This window comes from Saimiri boliviensis, chromosome X (assembly GCF_048565385.1).
Source record: "Saimiri boliviensis isolate mSaiBol1 chromosome X, mSaiBol1.pri, whole genome shotgun sequence".
Taxonomy (NCBI): domain Eukaryota; kingdom Metazoa; phylum Chordata; class Mammalia; order Primates; family Cebidae; genus Saimiri; species Saimiri boliviensis.
The window spans coordinates 48552090-48572662 of NC_133470.1; the positions used below are offsets into that span (position 1 = coordinate 48552090).

Consider the following 20573-nt stretch of genomic DNA (forward strand, 5'->3'; position numbering starts at 1 on the left):
TGAGGCAGGAGAATTGCCTGAACCCAGGAGGCGGAGGTTGCGGTGAGCCGAGATCGCGCCATTGCACTCCAGCCTGGGTAACAAGAGCGAAACTCCGTCTCAAAAACTAAATAAAAATTCAAAAATAAATAAATAAATAAATAAATAAATAAATAAAATAACGAGAAATGGAGAAGTGTCAGCATTTTGATGATAGCCTTAGAAAGAGTGTAAGAATAAATAAATAAATACAAGAAAATATTTGGAGAATGGAGATAAATATCCCAGGAATAAAGTTTGCTGAATACAAAATCAGTTTACAAAGTCTATTGTATTTCTATATAAAACAAATACAGCTAAAAAACACAAAAAATTACCATTTAAATAGCATTTAAAAATCAATTATCTAGAGATCTCAGAAGTAAATCTAAGAGAGGATGTGTAAATGCTTTCTGGAGAAAACTGTAGAACTTGCAAAAGAGAAATTAAAGAAGATGATCACCCTGGGCAACATGGCGAAGCCCTGTCTCTGCAAAAAATACAAAAATTAGCCAGGTATGGTAGTGCACGCCTGTAGTCACAACTACTTGGGAAGCTGACGCAGGAGGACCCCTTGAGCCTGGGAGGTGGAGGTTGCAGTAAACTAAGATCGCACTATTACACTCTAAGCTAGGTGACAGAGACTCTCTCAAAAAAAAAAAAAGAAAGAATGATGATTTAAATAACGCCTGTAATCCCAGCACTTTGGGAGGCCAGTGTGGGAAGATCACTTGAGCCCATGAGTTCAATAGTAGCCTGGGCATAGTGAGACCCTGTCTCTACAAAATTTTTTAGAAATTGGCCGGGTGTAGTGTCAGGTGCCTGTAGTCCCAGCGACTTGGGAGGCTGAGGTGGGATCACTTGAGCCTGGGAGGTCAAGGCTGCAGTGAGCTGTGATCAAGCCACTGGACTCCAGCCTGGATGACAGAGTGAGACTCTCTCTCTCAAAAACAAGGTAAATAAATGGAGTGATACACCATATTCATGTGCATAGGCTGGTGAACTAAGTATTACAAGAATGCCAGTTCTCCCAAAGTTGATCTACAGATTCCAATTAAACCCTGATGGATGGATTGGTTGGTTTGTTTTGGTGGAACTTGACTGATTCTAAAATGTATATATTAATAGAAATGAAAAAGGTTAAGAATAGCTGTGACTCCTGAAGAACTAGGATGGAGGACTTGCTCTCTCAGATGTTAAGGGTTTTTTGTTGTTTTTTTGTTTTGTTTTGTTTTTTTTAAATAAAGCTATAGTAATTAAGAGTGCTGTGTTGGCAGCTGGGCATGGTGGCTCATGCCTGTAATCCCAGCACTTCGGACAACTGAGGTGGAAGGATCACCTGAGGTCAGAAGTTTGAGACCATCCTGGTCAACATGGTGAAACCTGTCTTTACTAAAAATACAAAAAATTAGCTGGGCGTGGCGGCACGCGCCTGTAATCCCAGCTACTCCGGAGGTTGAGACAGGAGAATCACTTGAAACAGGAAGGCGGAAGTTGCCATGAGCCAAGATCACGCCATTGCACTCCAGCCCGGGCAACAAGAGTGAAACTCTGTCTCAAGAAAAAAAAAAAAAAAAAAGTATAGTATTGGCACAAAGAAAAGTAAATCCTGCCAGGCGTGGTAGCTCATGCCTGTAATTCCAGCACTTTGGGCAGCTGAGGTGGAAGGATCACCTGAAGTCGGGAGTTCAGCACCAGCCTAGCCACCATGGTGAAACCCCAACTCTACTAAAAATACAAAAATTTGCCAAGTATGGTGGCAGATGCCTACAATCTCAGCTACTTGGGAGGCTGAGGCAGGAGAATTGCTTGAACCCAGGAGACAGAGGTTGCTGTAAGCTTAGATTGTGCCACTGCACTCCAGCCTGGGTGACAGAGTGAGACTCCATCTCAAAAAAAAAAAAAAAAGAAAAAGAAAAGAAAAGAAAAATGAATCCATACATGTTTGCATACTTGATTTATCAAAAATGTGTCCCCATAGAGCTGTAGAAGCAGGGTAATCTTTTCAACAAATGGTACTGGGACAATTAGGTGTCCAGTTAAAAAAAAAAAAAACTAAACTAAACTAGAACTAAATTGGCTATTTACTTCACATCATACATTTTTAAAAAATCAAATTGCCAGGTACATTATAGACCTAAGTGAAAAGCAAAGAAGGTAACAAAGGAAAATATTCTTGATATTAGAATAGTAAAAGATGTCTTTTTAAAACAAATAGAGATAGGAGTCTTGCTACATTGCCCAGGCTGGTCTCAAAACTCCTGGCATCAAGTGATCCTCCCACCTTGGCCTCCCAAAGTGCTGGGATTACAGGCATGAGCCACCATGCTGGACCTGGGATGGTAAACCTGAGGTCAGGAGTTTGAGATCAGTCTGGTCAACTTGGTGAAACCCCATCTCTACCAAAAATACAAAAATCAGCTGGGCGTGGTGGTGCACACCTGTAGTCCCAGCTACTCAGGAGGCTGAGGGAGGAGATTAGCTTGAACCTGGGAGGCAGAGGTTGCAGTGAGCCTATAAATAAAATAAATAAATGTATGCTTATGTATACTAGGAAATATGTACAAAAATGTTCTTGCAGCATTGTTTATACAGTGCAAATGCCTTTCAAAATTAGAGTTGATAGATTATGGTAGATTCATACAATGAAATACCGTTGCCGAACACCAGGGGTTTGGCCTAGGTCTGGTTACTTGATGCACAGAAAGCCAATCACTGAGATTAGTATTGCCAGGGAAGGACGGCTGTAATGCCAGCATCAGCCAGGAGATCGGAGACCGGTCTCAAATTCATCTCTCCAACTTAATTAGCAGTTTATATAGTAGGGAAGGGATGTAAAACAAGAATTAGGGAGGGGTAAGGAAGAGAAGCTGGTCAACGGGCAGCACGTGGTTGGATGAGGGATCTGTTGTCTCACCATAACCATATGCAGGAAAACAGAAATTCGGGAGGTATAAAGAAGAGGAGTTGGTCAACAGGCAGCAGGTGTGTCTCGTTGTCTGGATGTGGTGATACGGGAAGTTTCGGTTCTTCAGTTCTCTCTGGGAGGCCTGATGGTTGGTTTCCTGAGAAATGAACTCAGATAAAAACAAATGTAAGATTCTCAAGTTTCAGTTCAGGGGGAAAACAGGGTTGATTTCAAAACTATACAGGCAAGAAGATAAAGCACAGCTATATGTTAAAACATGGATAAATCTTAAAAGTATAATGTTAAATGAAAGAAACCAAACACAAAAGAATACATGCTGTATGACTCTATTCATGATGTTAATAAAAACAGGAAAATCTAAACTACACAAATAGGAAGTCATGCTTAGGTAGAAAAATGTCAAAGAAAAGTAAGGAAGTGGTGACCATAAAAGTCAATGTTTGAATCCTGAATCAAACAATCTGACTATTAAAAGATATATTTTGGCCGGGTATGGTGGCTAACACCTGTAATCCCAGCACTTTGGGAGGCCGAGATGGAAGGATCGCTTGAGGCTGGAAATTGGAGACCAGACTGCAACAAAGCAAAACAATCCACATCAGGTGAACTTCATTTCTCAGGTCACCCTCCTTCTTGTCTTTCCTTTCCTTACTGTTCTAAAGCTTTTAAATAAACTTTCAGAACTGCTCTGAAAAAAATTTTTTTGAAAATTAGCCATGAGTGGTGGTGCACGCCTGTAGTCCCAGCTACTCGGGAGGCTGATGCTGGAGGATCACGGAAGCCCAGAAGTTTGAGATTACAGTGAGTTCTGACTGTGCTGCACTCCAGCCTGAGTGACAGAACAAAACACGGCATCTAAAAAAATTTTTTTTTATTTTGTACATAATTTTTCAAAGTATGCTTTTAGTTAATTTGGGAACAGCTGAATACAGTGACATTCATTTGACTATGATGACAGGAATAATTGTGAATTTTGTTAGGTTACTAATGGTTTTGTGATTACATAAGGAAATGTCTTCTTTTTTAGGTGCATGCTAAAGTTCTTACGGATGAAGTGACATAATATCTGGGGTTTGCTTTAAAACAGTCCAGGAAAGAGAGGGAGAGGGGGGAAGAGGGAGGGATACAGAGAGAAAGGTGGTTCTATGAAACAAATGTGACAAAATGTGCTTGAAGCTTGATGATGGATACATGGGAATTTTAGCATACTGCACTTTTGTTTACATTCAGACATTTTAATAATAAAAAGCTTTTAAAAGATAAAAATATGTCAGGTACTCATTATTTCTGAGCTGGGGAGAGGGAGTTGTGATAAGAACAGAGGACATGCAGGGAAGCTTTTCGCTTTGGTAATTTTCTTTTTTTTGACCTAGGTAGCTACTTGTTAAGATACATTTACACAGGCTGAGTGCACTGGCTCATGACTGTAATCTTCAACACTTTGGGAGACTGAGGCAGGATGATTATCTGAGGACAGGAGTTTCAGACACCTTCAGCAACAGTGTCAGACCATATCTCTTTAAAAAATTGATTTCGCTGGGGGCGGTGGCTCACACTTGTGATCCCAGCACTTTGGGAGGCTGAGGCGGGTGGATCACTTGAGGTCAGGAGTTCGAGACCAGCCTGCCCAACATTGTGAAACCCCATCTCTATTAAAAAAAAAAAAAAAAAAAAAAAAAAGCCAGGCGCAGTGATGGGCACTTGTAGTCCCACCTACTAGGGAGGCTAAGGCAGGAGAATCGCTTGAACCTGGGAGGTGGAGCTTGCAGTGAGCTGAGATTGCACCACTGCCCTCTAGCCTGGGCAACAGAAGAAGACTCTTTCTCAAAAAAAAAAAATGTTTACACATAACCTTTCCTGTATGAGTCATGTTTCACGATTTTAAAAGGCAAATAAAACAGGAAACAATGTTTGTATGAATGCCCTCTAGTTGTAACAAGAATGATCTTTCAGGTAAGTAATGTCCCTGCATCTGTGAAACTTCTATCCATAGACACTAAGAAACAACAGATTCTTGTTTGGAGTAATAATCAGTTATATCATTTGGTTTAAACTGACTCAACTTAAGGTTTAATAATTGTTAAATGTTTGAGAAAGAAACAGGTCTACTTGTACACGACTTTTCGGTCTGTTCTAATGTACTCTTTGATTTGGTTTGGATCAAAATGTTTTAAGAAAAAAACTTTTTTTTCAGAGTCTCACTCTATTACTAAGGCTGGAGTGCAGTGGTGTGATCACTGCTCACTGTAACCTCCACCTCCCGTGCTCAAGCAATCATCCTACCTCAACCTCCAGAGCAGCTGTGACTATAGGTGCATGGTACTATGCCCAGCTAATAATTTTATTTTTTGTTGAGACAGGATCTCACTATGTTGCCCAGGCTGGTCTTGAACTCCTGGGCTCAAGCGATCCTCCTGCCTTGCCCTCCCAAAATGTTGGGATTATAAGTCTAAGCCACCATGCCTGGCCAGAAAAAAAACTTTATTCCTGCTATTTCGGTGCATTTTTTAAATGCCTGGGACGTGTTCAATATGTTCTGTATTTTAGAACCTCTGCAACTCAATGTTTCCTGCTTTCAAAGCAAAGCATGGAGAACATTTGCCTGTATTGGACATGAGGGTATACGTGTATATACGGGTGTTTTAAAGTATACACATGACTGGCCTTTTCACTCTTTGTCTCTAGGTGATGCTGTGTTTGAGAAACTATACCTTGTTTTAGTATAATAGGTAGTATCTTTTGACCATTTATGAACAACAAAAATACATATTGCTGGCATAATTAAGAAAAAACTTTGGGCCGGGTGCGGTGGCTCACGCCTGTAATCCCAGCACTTTGGGAGGCCGAGGCGGGTGGATCACGAGGTCAAGAGATCGAGACCAACCTGGTCAACATGGTGAAACCCCGTCTCTACTAAAAATACAAAAAAGTAGCTGGGCATGGTGGCGCGTGCCTGTAATCCCAGCTACTCAGGAGGCTGAGGCAGGAGAATTTCCTGAACCCAGGAGGCGGAGGTTGCGGTGAGCCGAGATCGCGCCATTGCACTCCAGCCTGGGTAACAAGAGCGAAACTCCGTCTCAAAAAAAAAAAAGAAAAAACTTTGTAAAGGCAAGATCATGGTTTTAAACTTTTAGTTCAAGGCATGGTCAGACACTAGGGAGCTTATTTCACTGCCCTCAAAAAAAGAAATCTCCTTTACACCCTTCAAAAAAGTAACTCAAAGTGGATCATACACCTAAATGTAAAATGCAAAACTATAAAACCCCTAGAAGATAACATAGGAGAACATGTAAGTAAGTGCCCTTGGGTATGGCAATGACTTCTTAGGTACAACACCAAAGGTATGATCCATGAAAGAAATAATTGATAAGCTGGACTTCATTCAGATTAAAAACTTCTGCTCTGCAAAAGATACTGTTGGCCAGGCATGATGGCTCATGCCTGTAATCCCAGCACTTTGAAAGGCCGAGGTGAGTCGATCACCTGAGGTTAGGAGTTCGAGACCAGCCTAGCCAACATGGTAAAACCCTGTCTCTACCAAAAATACAAAATTCAGCCAGACTTGGTGGCAGGCACCTGTAGTCCTAGCTACTCAGGAGGCTGAGGCAGGAGAATCGCTTGAATCTGGGAGGTGGAGGTTGCAGTGAGCCAAGATGGTGCCATTTCACTCCAGCCTGGGTGACAAGAGCAAAACTCCATCTCCAAAATACACACACACACACACACACACACACACACACACACAAATAGAAAAATTAGCTGGGTGTGGTGGCGGGTGCCTAATCTCAGCTACTTGAGAGGCTGAGGCAGGAGGATCACTTGACTGAGGAGTTTGAAATGAGCCTGGGCAGCATAGCAAAACCCCACCTCATAAAAAAGAAAAAGGGCAAAAGACCTAAACAGACACCTCACCAAAGAAGGCATACAGATGGCAAATAAGTATGTGAAAAGATGCACCACATCAAATGTCATTAAGGTTTGCAAATTAATACAATGAGATACCGCCACATACCTATTAGTCTGGCCAAAATCCAGGACACCAACAATACCAAATGCCAATGAGGATGTGGAGCAACGGGAACTCTCATTCACTGCTGGTGGGAATGCAAAATGGTTCAGCCACTTTGGAAGACAGTTCGGCAGGTTCTTACAAAACTAAGCACACTCTTATCTTACCATTCAGCAATCACACTCTTTGGTATTTGCCCAAGTCATTTGAAAACTTATGTCTACATAAAAACATGCAATGGATATTTATGCCCAAACTTGGAAACCAAGATGCCCTTCAGTAAGTAAATGGATAAACTGTGGTACATTCAGACAACGGAACGTTATTCAGCAATAAAGATAAGTGAGCTATTAAGCCACCAAGAGACATGGAAGAAACTTAAATGCATACTAATAAGTGAAAGAAGGCAATCTGAGCCAGGGGTGGTGGCTCACGCCTGTAATCCCAGCACTTTGGGAGGCTGAGGTGGGTGGATCACTGGAGGTCAGGAGTTTGAGACCAGCCTGGTTAACATGGTGAAAACCCCTTCTCTACTAAAAATACACACACACACACACACACACACACACACACACACACCACACACAAATCAGCCAGGCATGGTGGCACATGCCTACAATCCCAGCTACTAGGGAGGCTGAGGCAGGAGAATTGCATGAACCCAGGAGGTGGAGGTTGCAGTGAGCTGAGATTGCACCACTGCACCCCAGCCTGAGTGACAGAGCAAGACTCCATCTCAAAAAAAAAAAAAAGGCAATCTGAAAAAGCTATATGCTGTATGATTCCTAAATAATAACATTCTGGAATAGGTAAAACTATGGAGACAGTAAAAAAAAAAAAAAAAAAAAAAAAAAATCAGTGGTTGCTAGGAGTTATGGGAGGGAAGTATGAATAGGTGGAGCACAGAGTATTTTTAGAGCAATGGAACAACTCTGTATGATACTATAATGGTGGATACACGTCATTATACATTGGTCAAAACCCACAGAGTGTACAACACCAAGAGTGAACCTTAATGTAAGCTATGTACTTGACCAATTACGTGCCAATGTATTGACTATAACAAATGTACCATTCTGCTGGGAATGTTGATAGTGGGGGAAGCTGTGCCTGTGTAGGAACAGGGGGTATATAGGACACATACTTTCCACTCAATTTTGCTGTGGACCTAAAACTGCTCAAAGGAATAGAGGCTCACTCTGTCGCCCAGGCTGGAGTGCAATGGCACAATTTCGGCTCACTGCAACCTCCACCTCCCAAGTTCAAGCAATTCTCTTGCCTCGGTCACCTGATTAGCTGGGATTATAGGTACACACCACCACACCAGGCTAATTTTTGTATTTTTAGTACAGATGGGGTTTCACCATGTTGGTCAGGCTGGTCTCGAACTCCTGGTCTCAAGTGATCTGCCTACCTTGGCCTTCCAAAATCTGGGATTACAGATATGAGCCATCACACCCAGCCTACACACACACACACACACACACACACACACACACACACACACACACACGTATATATACTTATATATACATATACATCTTCCAGGCACAGGACTGATGTAGCCTGAAATCAGACATAAAATTAAATCCTGCAGGTTGCTAAATTACAACGCAGGTTGAATTCATAGGATCTCCAGGTCTCACAGGCAAAAACATGGCCACTGATTAGGGAAAAATGGGACCTTGAGAATAGAAATAGGAACATCAGGATTGATTTGGACTGATCTGAGCACCCTAAACCCCAACCCTCACTGAGTCTCCCTTGGCAGCAGAAGCAGCCCTTCTTCCCCAGTCTATGGGGCTGGTCCTGCCTGACTTGGGGACCCTCTCACTGGCTAATCTTTTCAAGATCCACCCCTATCATCTTTTGCTGCCTCCAGACCCATTACTGAATTCAGGTTACTGCATGTCCCAGGAAGTAAAGTCAAACCTATGAGGAGGAAGCACACACACAAATAAGAAGATATAGTTAATTTATATTGGCAGAAATCTCCATAATATGGGTGACAGAGTGAGACCATGTCTACAAAAAAAAGAAAAAGAAAAGAAACCTCCATAATATGTGTGAGAATTGATTCTATGGATGATAGATTAGGGAAAAAGAAGTGTAACTTTAGATGGGGCCAAACTTTTTTATTGTGGCAAACTATATATAGCATAAAAATTTCTGAAAGGGCATGGTGGCTCATGCCTGTAATCCCGGCACTTTGGGAGGCTGAGGCAGATGGATCACCTGAGGTCAGGAGTTCGAGACCAGCCTGGCCAACATGGTGAAAGCCTGTCTACTAAAAATACAAAAATTAGCCAGGCATGGTAGCAGGCGCCTGTAATCCCAGCTACTCGTGAGGATGAGGCAGGAGAATCACCTGGACCCAGGAGGCAGAGGTGGCAGTGAGCGATATAGCTGCACTGCACTTCAGCCTGGATGACAAAGTGAGACTCTGTCTTTAAAAATTCCATTTTAACTATTTTGAGTGTACAATTATATGGCATTAATTACATTCACAATGTTGGGTAACCATCACTACTACAGTATCAAGTTCCAAAACTTTTTCATCACCCCAAACAGAAACTCTATACCCAATAAGCAATCATTTCCCTATTACCCCCAGCCTCTGGTAATCTCTAACCTACTTTCTGTCTTTATGAATTTGCCTAGTCTAGATAATTTCATTTAAGTGGAATCATACAATATTTTTCCTTTTGTGTCTGGGTTATTTCACTTAGAATATTTTCTTTGAGACAGGGTCTCACTCTGTCACCCAGGCTGGGGTGCAGTGAGCAATCATGGCTCACTGCAGCCTCAACCTCCCTGAGCTCAGGTGATCCTCCCACTTCCTGAGTAGCTGGGACTACAGGTGTGAGCCACCACACCCTGCTAGAATAATATTTTCAAGGTTCATCTATGTTGTAGCATGTGTCCAACCTTTATTCCTTTTATGGTTGAATGATATTCCAGTATTTGTATATACTGCATTTTGTTTATACAGTTATCTGTTGATGGACATTTGGGTTGTTTTTATCTTTTGGCTATTGTGAATAATGACGAAAAGAACGCTGGTTTGGAAAATATCTGTTTTGACTCCTTGTTTTTAGTTCTTTTGGGTATATTCTTAGGAGTGGAATTGCTGGGTCATACGACAATTCTCTGTACCAGGACTCCAATTTCTCCCCATCTTGTCCAATACTTATTATTTTCTGATTATTATTATTACAGTCATTCTAGTGGGTGTGAAGTGGTAACTGATTTGCATTTCCCTAATAACTAATGATGTTGAGCATCTTTTTATGTGCTTTTTGGGCATTTTTAAATTGCATTTTAGGTTTTGGGGTACATGTGAAGAACATGCAAGATTGTTGCATAGGTACACACATGGCAGTGTGATTTGCTGCCTTCCTCCCCCTCACCTATATCTGGCATTTCTCCCCATGCTATCTCTCCCCAACTTTTTGGGCATTTTTGTAACTTCTTGGGAGAAATATCTGTTCAAGTCCTTTGCCCATTATTTTTCTTATTAGTCACAAAGACATGATCCTTTGCCCATTTTTTGTTTGTTTTTGAGACAGAGTCTTGCTCTGTTGCCCAGGCTGGAGTGCAGTGGCATGATCTCAGCTCACTGCAGCCATCACCTCCCAGATCAAGTGATTTTCCTGCCTCAGCCTCCCGAGTAGCTGGGATCACAGGCACATGCCACCACACCCAGCTAAGTTTTGTATTTTTAGTAGAGCTGGGTTTCACCATGTTGGCTAGGCTGGTCTTGGAACTTCTGACCTCAGGTGATCCATCCACCTCGGCCTCCCAAAGTGCTGGAATTACAGACTTGAGCCACCGCGCCTGGCCTCCTTTGCCCATTTTTAAATTGAATTGCTTGTATTTTTGTTGTTGAGTTGTAGGAGTTGTTTGTATATTCTGGATAGTAAATTCTTATCAGATATATGATTGCAAATATGTTCTTATTCTGTAGGCTGTCTTTACACTTTCTCGATGTCCTTTGATGCATAAAATTTTTAATTTTGATGAAGCCCAATTTGTCTTTTTTTTTTCTGTTGTTGCTCATGCTTGTGGTGTCGCATCTGAGACTGTTGCCAAATCCAAGGTCATGAACATTAACTCCTGTTTTCCTCTAGTTTTATAGTTTTAGCACTTAAATTTAGGTTATTAATCCATTTTGAGTTAATAGCATATGGTGTGAAGTACGAGTGCAACTTCATACTTTTGCATGTGGAAATCCAGCTGTCCCAGCACCATCTGTTGGAGAGACTAATCTCTCCCCCATTGAACGGACTTAGCACTCTTGTATCAATTGGTGGCTGGGCACAGTAGCTGACACCTGTAATCCCAACACTGGGAGACCAAAATGGGAGGATTGCTTGAGCTCAGGAGTTTGAGACCAGCCTGGGCAACACAGTGAGACCTTGTCTCTAAAAAAAAAAAAAAAAAAAAAAAAAAATTACCTGTGTGTGGTGGCATGTGACTATTAAGCCCACCTACTTGGGATGCTGAAATAGGAGGATCACTTGAGCCCAGGAGTTTGAGGTTGCAGTGAGCCTCAAACTGCAGTGAGCCAAGATCATGCCACTGCACTCCAGCCTGGGCAACAGAGCAAGACTACGTCTTAAAAAAAAAAAAATCAACTGGCCGTTTGACTTTGTTCTTTTTTTTCTAAGTTTGTTTCGGTTATTAAAGGCTCCTTGTAATTCCATATGAATTTGAGGATCAGCTTTTTCATTTCTGTAAGAAGGCCCTTGGAATTTTCATAAGGACGGTGTTGAATGTGTAGATCACTTTGGCTAGTATTAACATCTTATCAGTATTAAGTTTTTCAATCTATGAACATGAGATGCCTTTCCATTTCTTTAGATCTTTAATTTCTTTCACCAATGTTTCATGGTTTTCAATGTACAAGTCTTTCTCCTTGATTAAATTTATTCCTGGGTATTTTGTTCTTTTAGATGCTATTGTAAGTTGAATTGCTTTCTTAACTTCATTTTGCGTTGTTCATTGCTAGTGTATAAAAGCACAACTGCTTTTTATGTGTTGATCATGCACCTTGCAACTTTGCTGAATTTGCTTATTAGCTCTATGCCTTTTCGTTTTTTTTTTTTTTTTTTTTTAGAGACGGGGTCTCATTCTGTCACCTAGGCTGGAATGCAGTAGCACCATCATAGCTCACTGCAGCCTCAAACTCCTGGACTCAAGGGAGTCTCCCACCTCAGCCTCCCGTGTAACTGGGAGTACAGGCACACATCACCATGCCCAGCTAATTTTTAAAATTTTTTTATAGAGATGGGATTTTGCTATGTTGCCTAAGCTGGTCTCAAACTCCTGACTTCATACAGTCCTCCTCCGTCAGCCTCACAAAGTGCTGGGATTATAAGTGTTGGCTACCACACCCAGCCTGAAATGTCTTTTCTGCATCAATTGAGATGATCATGTGTTTTTAAACTTCGTTCTATTAATGTGGTTACTATCTTGATCGATTTTCATATGTTGTACCGTTCTTGCATTCCTAAGATAAATCCCACTTGGCCAAAGTGTATCCTACTTTTAAAATGCTGTTGGGTTTACTTTGCTAGTATTTTGCTGGGGATGTTGCATCTATTTTCATAAAGGATATTGGTCTGTAATTTTCTTCACTTGTGGTCTTCATCTGGTTTGGATAGGGCCAACTTTTCAGTATGGGTGCACTCAACAGCAATCCTGGGTGTACTTGGTTAGCTGAAGCAACTAGGAGTATTTCTAAGAGTTGTTCTATTGATTGACCAAAACCTGGACTCAATAGTAGCTTGTATTAAATGAGGTTAAGGTGCCAGAAACTCCATGGTACGGTGTAGGAAGGGGAATGCATCGTTTAGGGCAATAATTATGTTGGAATCGATTAATCGTAACACATTCAACTAACCCTTTGACTACGTGTACACTGACATTCCTTTCACAGAAATACACTGTGGTAAAGACTAGCTAAGTGGTCATTAAATTTGTTTCCTCTCCCTTCTAGGGACAAGTTCAGACTATATTTTGTCAGTGTTTCTTACAATTGGGTATGCCCATTGTCTGATTTCTAGCTAACGGAATATGCGAAGTGATGTGTGCTACATCCGACTCATAGAAACCTCCCACATGGTCTTTTCCTCTTCTAGCTATCTAGGATGGAGATGACAATAAATACAATGATGACCATGTTTTGAAGATAGCAGACCTTCTGGAGAGAAAGTGCCTAGGGCCTCTGAATCATCACTTAGAAGAGGGAAGCCCAATTACTAACACCTGTTTTGTACTACTACAGAAGCAAGAAGTAAACTTGTCTTAAATCTCAGAAAATTTTCTGTCCCAGGAGCTAGCTTTACCTTAACTAGTACGTGAATGAGTACCAGTATTATAAAGCATTGCAATGATTTATTTCTGTAGATGAGGGTCATGGTGAGAAATCATGAATTGGCTCCCTGATTTCAATGGAGGTGATAGGTTCATCTCCAGAGAGAAATTGGGTCTGGTTCTTATTATGGACAGCAGAGCCATAGCAATAATCAGGGTTGACCTGTGGAGGTTTGTAACAGTGGATAATTAAGCATAGTTTCCCTAGGACCAAAATAGATGGACAGCCTAACAAAGTCCTAGTTGTTATATAATCCCAATAATCTTCTACTCTGGAAAATGGAGGCCTGATCTTATCCTAAAAAATGTGGCATTCCAGCCTCTTCCCCAGCTCACAGACCAGAGCCCCTTGAATGAAGGGGAGGGTCCACTTGAAGAAGGACCTTGCTACACTTTTCACACGTGTGTATGGTGAAATCTCCCTCCTTGCTTTCCTCACAGAGACCTGCAGTCACAAATTGTACACTGGGGACAGGGAAATACCACTGGATATTGGTTCAGAATTAATGTTAATCTCTGGTGAACCATATTGCCACTGTGGCCCATCAGTCAGAGTGGGATGGGGTTATACATGAAGTTTTGATCTGTCTTTTCTTACACTGGGCCCAGAAATCCTGTGGTGATTTCTCCAGTTCTGGATATACTATTGGAATCTACACAGTATAGATGGCATAAAGGGGAGGAGTGAGTACCACAGCTGAAGAGCAAGTTAAAGACTCAAGAAATGGGGGGTAAAATTGGAGGTAGAAATATTGTGATAACAGAAGTTCCAGAAGCAGAGAAAGATACAAACAGAAAAGTGGATCTACATTGTGAATGAATGCCTGAGCGCAGGACTCCAAGTGACCTGGGGAAGCTGAGCTCCCCATTGAGAGCTGTGTGTTAACAGTACCATCAAGCCATGAAGTTATCTACGTGCAGTAGCACTCCACCACCAAATAGAATCGAGTTATACAAGCAGGCCTAGGAGATGAATAAGCTGCCTGAGCAGGCGAATTATACTCCCATCTGCTGTACTGCCATCCCTCTCTTGCGCACACCTGAGGCCTCATGGGGAATTCCCTGTGACAAGGTGACTAACGGATATCCAGCTTGGTTTACACATGACCCCTGCATGATATGCTGGCCCTGCTGGAAGTAGTTAACTGTAGTGTTACAGCCCCACTTAGGGCTGATCCTGAAGGACAGTGAGAAGGGAAATTCTCACAGTAGGACAACTGCCGGGTCACATAGCTGGTCAGAGGTATAGATAGGTTTCCACTGTTTCATGAGTAGTTGTTAATGATTCAGCTAAATGATGAAGAACTTGGAAATAACAGGACTGAAATATTATTGAGGTCTGAGGAAGAGCATATGGATGGCCCTCTTGGAATAGGCAGAGATATTCATGTCCCACATAAACGAGCACCAGAGAGAGTCCACTGCAGAAGAGGACCTCAATCAAGTAGACAGGTAGGTGTCCTGTTCTGTGCTGTCAGTCTCTGTCTCTCACCCTTTTCTTTGCCCAATGGATTCCTGAACAGAACGGCCATGGTGGCAGGCATGGAGGTTATGCATGGGCTCCACAAAATGGACTTCCATCAAGACCAATCTGGCTATAAGCCACTGCTGAGTGCCCAACCTGCCAACAGAAGAGAAACCCAAGCCCCTCTATGGAACTATTCCTTGGTGGCAGCTAATTACAGACAGGACAAAATTTTAAAAAGCCACCGGACCCCCAAAATTCTACTGGCAGGAAGCAGACTGGGGAAATTTCAGCTGCAAACGTGCTGCCTTTCTTGAAAAAGGAAGGCACAGAGGGTAGAATGAAAAGGTCAGAGGGCAGAGCCTTAGAATACTATTCCCAGGCCTTGAAATCTAATCAGGAAACTTCCATTTTCCCAGCTGGATTTCAGTATTATTATAGACCAGTGACTCCTTTATGTCTCCCATTTGCCCTCTTTTTGAACCAGAATATCTGTAGTAGTTGTCCTATGGCTAGTCCACCATTGTATGATGGGTGTGTTGGGGGGAGATAATTTGCCTCTTAAGTCTCACAAATCGGCTGGGCATGGTGGCTCACACCTCTAATCCCAGCACTTTGGGAGGCCAAGGTGGAAGGATTGTTTGAGCCCAGGAGTTTGAGACCAGGCTGGGCAATATAGTAAGTTCTCGTCTGTATAACAAAACAAAAACAATTTTTTTTTTTTTTTTTTTTTTTTTTTTTTTTTTTTTTTTTACAAAATATAGCTGTCTCACAAATCTAAAGACGGACAAAAAAGTAGTTAAGAAGCCATATCCAAAGAGTTTCTTTCATATACGGACCTGATTTAGATGATATTCTGGATTTCAGGGCAATGCTATAATTGGATGAGACTTTTAGAGACTTTGGGAGGGGGGCGAATGTATTTTGCATGTGTAAGTAACATGAATCACCAGGACCAGTGGAAAAACTATAGCAGTCAATCTCCAAGATGACCCCCAATGACACCCCCCCCACACACACACACACCGCCTCCTGGTATTCACACCTTTGTATAATCCCCTCCCCTTGAGTGTAGCCTGGACCTAGTAACTTACTTCTAACAAATAGAATATTGCAAAAAGTGATGGGATGTCACATCTGAGATTAGGTCATAAAGACTAAGAGTCCTGTCTGGCATGTGGGCACTCTCCTATCTCTAACTCATCTTGATTGCTCTGCTGAAGCAAGCTGCCATGTTGTGAGTTGCCCTATGAAAAGGTACACATGGCAAGGAACCTGAGAGTGATCCCCAGCCAACAGCCAGCAAGAAACTGAATCCTGCCAACAGCCACGTGAGTAAGCTTGAAAGCGGATCCTTCCCCAGTTGAGCCTTGAGATGACTGCAGCCCCAGCTCAAACCTTGCAGGCTGTGAGACCCTGAAATAAAAACTAGAAACTCAGCTAAGTCGTGTACAGATTCCTAACCCACAGGGATGAGAGACAAAATGTTGTTTCAAGCCAGAGTTTTTGAGGTAATTTGTTATGTAGCAAATATGTAACCAATACAGATGGGCATGGAGGTTATGCACCTTGGCAATATGAACTTCTACCTACCAAGGCCACTGTGGCCCTACCACTGCTGAATTCCCAACCTATTAACAGCACAGAGCAACACTGAGCTCCTATTGTGAACTATTTCCTGATGGCAGGCCGATTACTTTGGACACCTGTCTAGCACAGGCCTGAGGGTCACAGAGATTTGGTGAAAATTCCAACTCTGCCAGGCTGATATACCTAGGTGAAGTCTGTTCCTCTAGGGGTCTGTTTCTGTTGGGGACTTTGTGAAATATCTCACATGAAGCTGAGCACCCAGGTGGAGGTGTACAAGGGGCTGTTCCCCTCCCTTTCATGTGAGTGCCCGGGGGCAGACCCCTGTCCGGCTGCTTCCTAACCCCTCTTCTCCTATCACAATTTCAGGTCTTCCGGGAAGCATGGTTACTGTCTGCCCTTTCAAGGACCCACTGACCATGTGCCTCAGACCCCAGGTGCCACTTCCAAGGGGTGGAATCCTGTACCACTGGACTCTGCAATGCAAAGGAGAGTTCATATGCACAGTGTGGGGGCTCCAACTGATTCTCTTCTCTCTTTCTAAAACTAGACTGCAGGTCCTTGGCCTGGAAGTGGAGACAGACGGATGCCTAGGCCTTGCTTTCCCTCCAGAAGCTCCAGAGCTTGGGGGTGGGAGGACAGACCTATAGGAGTATTTCAGACACCATGTAAGGCACAGGTGGAAGCACTAAGGAGAAGGTGAAGAAGGGGTCAGTTGGGCCTGAAGGAAGGGTTTGGGTCAAGTCCTTAATAGAAGTGATGTCTCTTCCCATCCCCTTGTCACCTGCAGATTCAGGAGCCATCCTGAGGGATGTGGCAACATTTGGGAGGACTCGGCAGCTAGGCTGGTGTTCTGCGTAGTAAAAAATTACTTTGAGGTGAGAAGATACCCCCTGCTTCCCTGACCTCATTCTCCCCATCCCTTTATCTGAGGGGGGAGGGGGTCCCCTGAGCCAGTCCCCCTCCCTTTCTAGGGGAACGTCTGGGAAAGAGGGCAGATCTGGAACCAGAGAAAGCTCTCTGGAAGGTTAGATTTGATCTGGGTCTTGCAGGATGATGGCCAAGGACTCTCCTGCAGAGTTCATGGGATGTACGTCTGCTGTGAAGGAAAGCGTGTGAGGGATGGGACAGAGACATGCCAAGATGGGAAAGGCTGTCTGAAAACCGGTGAGGGATGGGCTCGTACCTGGGAGAACCCCCATCCTGGGCCAAGCAGTTCTCTAACCTGGGAGTTGCTTCATGTTGTAGCACCATCTCTTCCTCTCCTGTCTGGCCACTTCTTCCTGTGGCCGACTGCCTTGGGAGTGGTAGTTAAGTGCTGAGATTGAGCCCCTTCCTGCCCATTCCAGCTCTCACTCACCTCTCCTGTCAACTCCTCCAACCCTCTTTTTATCATCAATTCCAGAGGGGTGGGCAGCCAAAAGGTCAGCCTCTTCCCCTGGACCGAGACCTGGAGTCAAACTGGACCCAACAGGATTGTCCGTGGGCTCCTCTCTCCTTACTTGTATATTGTATAGCCCAGAGTCTCAACTGGAAGACCAGATGAAGCAGGGCTGAGCCAGACCCTTCCACCAATCAAAGCTGCTGCTAGAAAAAGGTGGGCTTTCTTATTTACCACTAGATTCCTATCAACTGCAAATATGGGAAGGAGGAATGAAACCCATGAAAGTTCAGATGAGAAAGCAAAATAAGGGTGGCAGTGTGCTAAGCTCCTGGGCTAGAGATCAGGACCCAGTCTTTAGCCTTCAGCCTCCTCACAGCCCCTTGAGAGGAGGGAAAGCCCTTGAGGCAGGAATGATGGGAATCTGGTTTAGTAGGGGTTCCATGCTTTTGCTTCCTCCTTTGTATCCTCATATCATGGGCAGACTCCAAACACAGAACACTCACGACCACAAAGAATGGTTCTTAGCCTTTGGAGGGTCAAGGATCCCTTTATCAATCTGATACAAGCTGGTTAGTCTTGTCAGAGAAACACATGCATGCAAACACCCACAAAAACAGGTAAACAATCTGTTGACAGTCCCTGATTTAGTCCAGCACCCTTATCTTAAAAGACTTTGGGACCCAGAAGGGAGATCTTTCCAACTACTATGGGATCATTCATGGGCTTGAAACTACTATGCTAAGTGAAAGAAGCCAGACACAAAGAATCACATATTATACGATTCCATTTATGTAAAATGTCCAGAATAGGCAAATGGGATGAGGGGTAAAGGATGACTAAGGGATATGGAGTTTCTTTTTGCAATGATGAAAATGTTCTAAAATTTTTTTTGCAATGATTGCTGCATAACTCTAAATATACTAAAAGCTATTTAATTGTACACTTTTAAGTGGGTGAACTGTATGGTATGTACATTACATCTCAATAAGCTGTCTTAAAAAAGTGAACTCAGGGGTTTCAAATGACCACACATCTGAGCTTTAGTCCCCATTCATCAGGGGCATAAAGAACCTGTGGAGAAAAATCAGGGAATTATGCAGTATACGGGTTAGACAAGAAAACATTCTAGAAAGAACGAGATTCTATGTATAATCTTAAGGGCAATAAAGCATCATGGAAGGTTTTAAGCAGTATATAACCAGATCTACACTTCAGAAACCCAAATCACTGAACTGTACATTTCAAACAAGTGAATTTGATGGCATGTAAATTATATCTCAATAAAGCCATTAAAAAAAAATCCCTTTGGGAGCTTGAGGAGGATAAACTGGAGGGCATCAACTGGGGGAGGCTGTGGTGTAGGAGTCAGGATGCGGGGCCAGAGCCCATCTGTTTGGACTTGAGGGAAAGTGGCTTGGGGGCAGAGTTGGGGGAGGATCAGAATGTCTTGCCCAAGGTTAAGAAGCTGGTGGAACATGATTTCAGAACTCAGAGCTTCCTGGCTTTAGCCCGAGTGCTCCTGCTAGCACTACAGCTGCTCCACTGACTGGTGAGGGAAGCACTGTCCTCCCCACCTGAGAGAAATGCACTTCAGAAACATGTTTCCAAAAAATGTTTCTAAGGGTTTTATTTCTAACAAGAGGAAAATAATAAAATAAAATTAAAATAGGCTTCAGTTGGGACCAAGTTTCTTGTTTTGCTTTTTCTTTTGAACAAATTAATTACACACCAACAATCTTCTTTTATTACAACAAGAACCCAGGAGGAGGAAAGGAGACAGGGAAGGACAGGGAGGGAGGATTGAGGTGGTTGTGAGGACAAGCACCAAAAGCTTTCTTCAGATCACAGGGAGCCCTGTTCAGCTCACCAGCCAAATTCCTTTAAAATAAAAAACTGTGAGCACAACTATGTGAAGTTTCCTCCTCCTGGGTGGAACGGTCAGGGGAAGGGAGAGGGAGAAGGGGGCAGGAAGGAAGGAAAAGATGGGAGGAGAGTGGGGGCAGGGGTTAGTGTAGCATGGCCTGGTCAGGACCAGAACTGGGGAGAGAAGGGAGGGGAGAGTCCCCTAGTTCGCATATGCACTGGCCTTGTCTCTGGAATGGTGCTAGCCCAGCCCCAGCCACCCTCCCCCCAACCCTCACCCACCAGCCCATCCATCTATCTGCCTCAAGTGTCTAGGAATGCTGGTTAGAGGCTACCAGGGAGGGAGGACTCCAGGGGCCGGCCCCCAGGAGCTGAGGTCTGAACAATACCTTGGAGTCAGAATACAAAAGTCAAGGGACTCAGGGGTGAGTGGGTAGGGGGATGGCCACCCCCCTACCCACCCACCCCCCAAGAAGCAGGCTTGATGGTCACAAAGAGGATCCTTGAGGCCGAGGGGGGTCTCTGTCAGGGTCTGTGCTAGGCTCAGCCACTGTCACAACTGTTGCTGAGGCGGCTGCTGTGGGCAGGGCAGATGCAGCCGGGGAGTCAGAGTGGAGAAAGGGGCCGAGGGGCCTGAAGTGGTCCCTTGCTCCGGTTCCAAGCCATTCTGGTTCTCCTGGGTGCTGGGGCTGCCACTGGTGGGGATGGGTGCAGGGGGGCCCTCACCCCCAGTCTCCTCCTCCAGCTCTTCCTCCTCCTGGGCCTCCTCGGCCTCTGGCCCTGAGCTCCGTACCCTCTTTGGCTCTAGCTCCTCTCGGGCTGGGTCATCGCCCTCCCCACCCCGATCCACCTTCCGCCGCCGCCGCCTCTCCAGGGCCCGGCCCCGAGCCCGACTCCCGTGACGCTCTGCCTTCTCCAGCTGTGATTACAGATAGGCAGA

The 20573-nt window shown here is 43.7% G+C and overlaps 1 protein-coding gene across 10 annotated transcripts in view; it reads right to left on the bottom strand.

Annotated features, from left to right (window-relative positions):
- Positions 1-291: 291 nt before the first annotated feature.
- Positions 292-20573, bottom strand: part of KDM5C (lysine demethylase 5C) — a 53656-nt gene continuing 33374 nt past the window's right edge. For 3 of the 10 annotated variants that reach the window (XM_010331582.3, XM_010331581.3, XM_074392064.1), the window contains exon 25: positions 20104-20552. In XM_010331582.3, the coding sequence (XP_010329884.1) occupies positions 20187-20552 (366 nt within the window). In that variant the 3' untranslated portion in view covers positions 20104-20186. Of the gene's footprint in view, positions 7042-12046; positions 20553-20573 lie in introns of those variants that run through there. The other 7 variants (XR_005581181.2, XR_005581179.2, XM_010331580.3 and 4 more) reach the window with 5 other exon arrangements.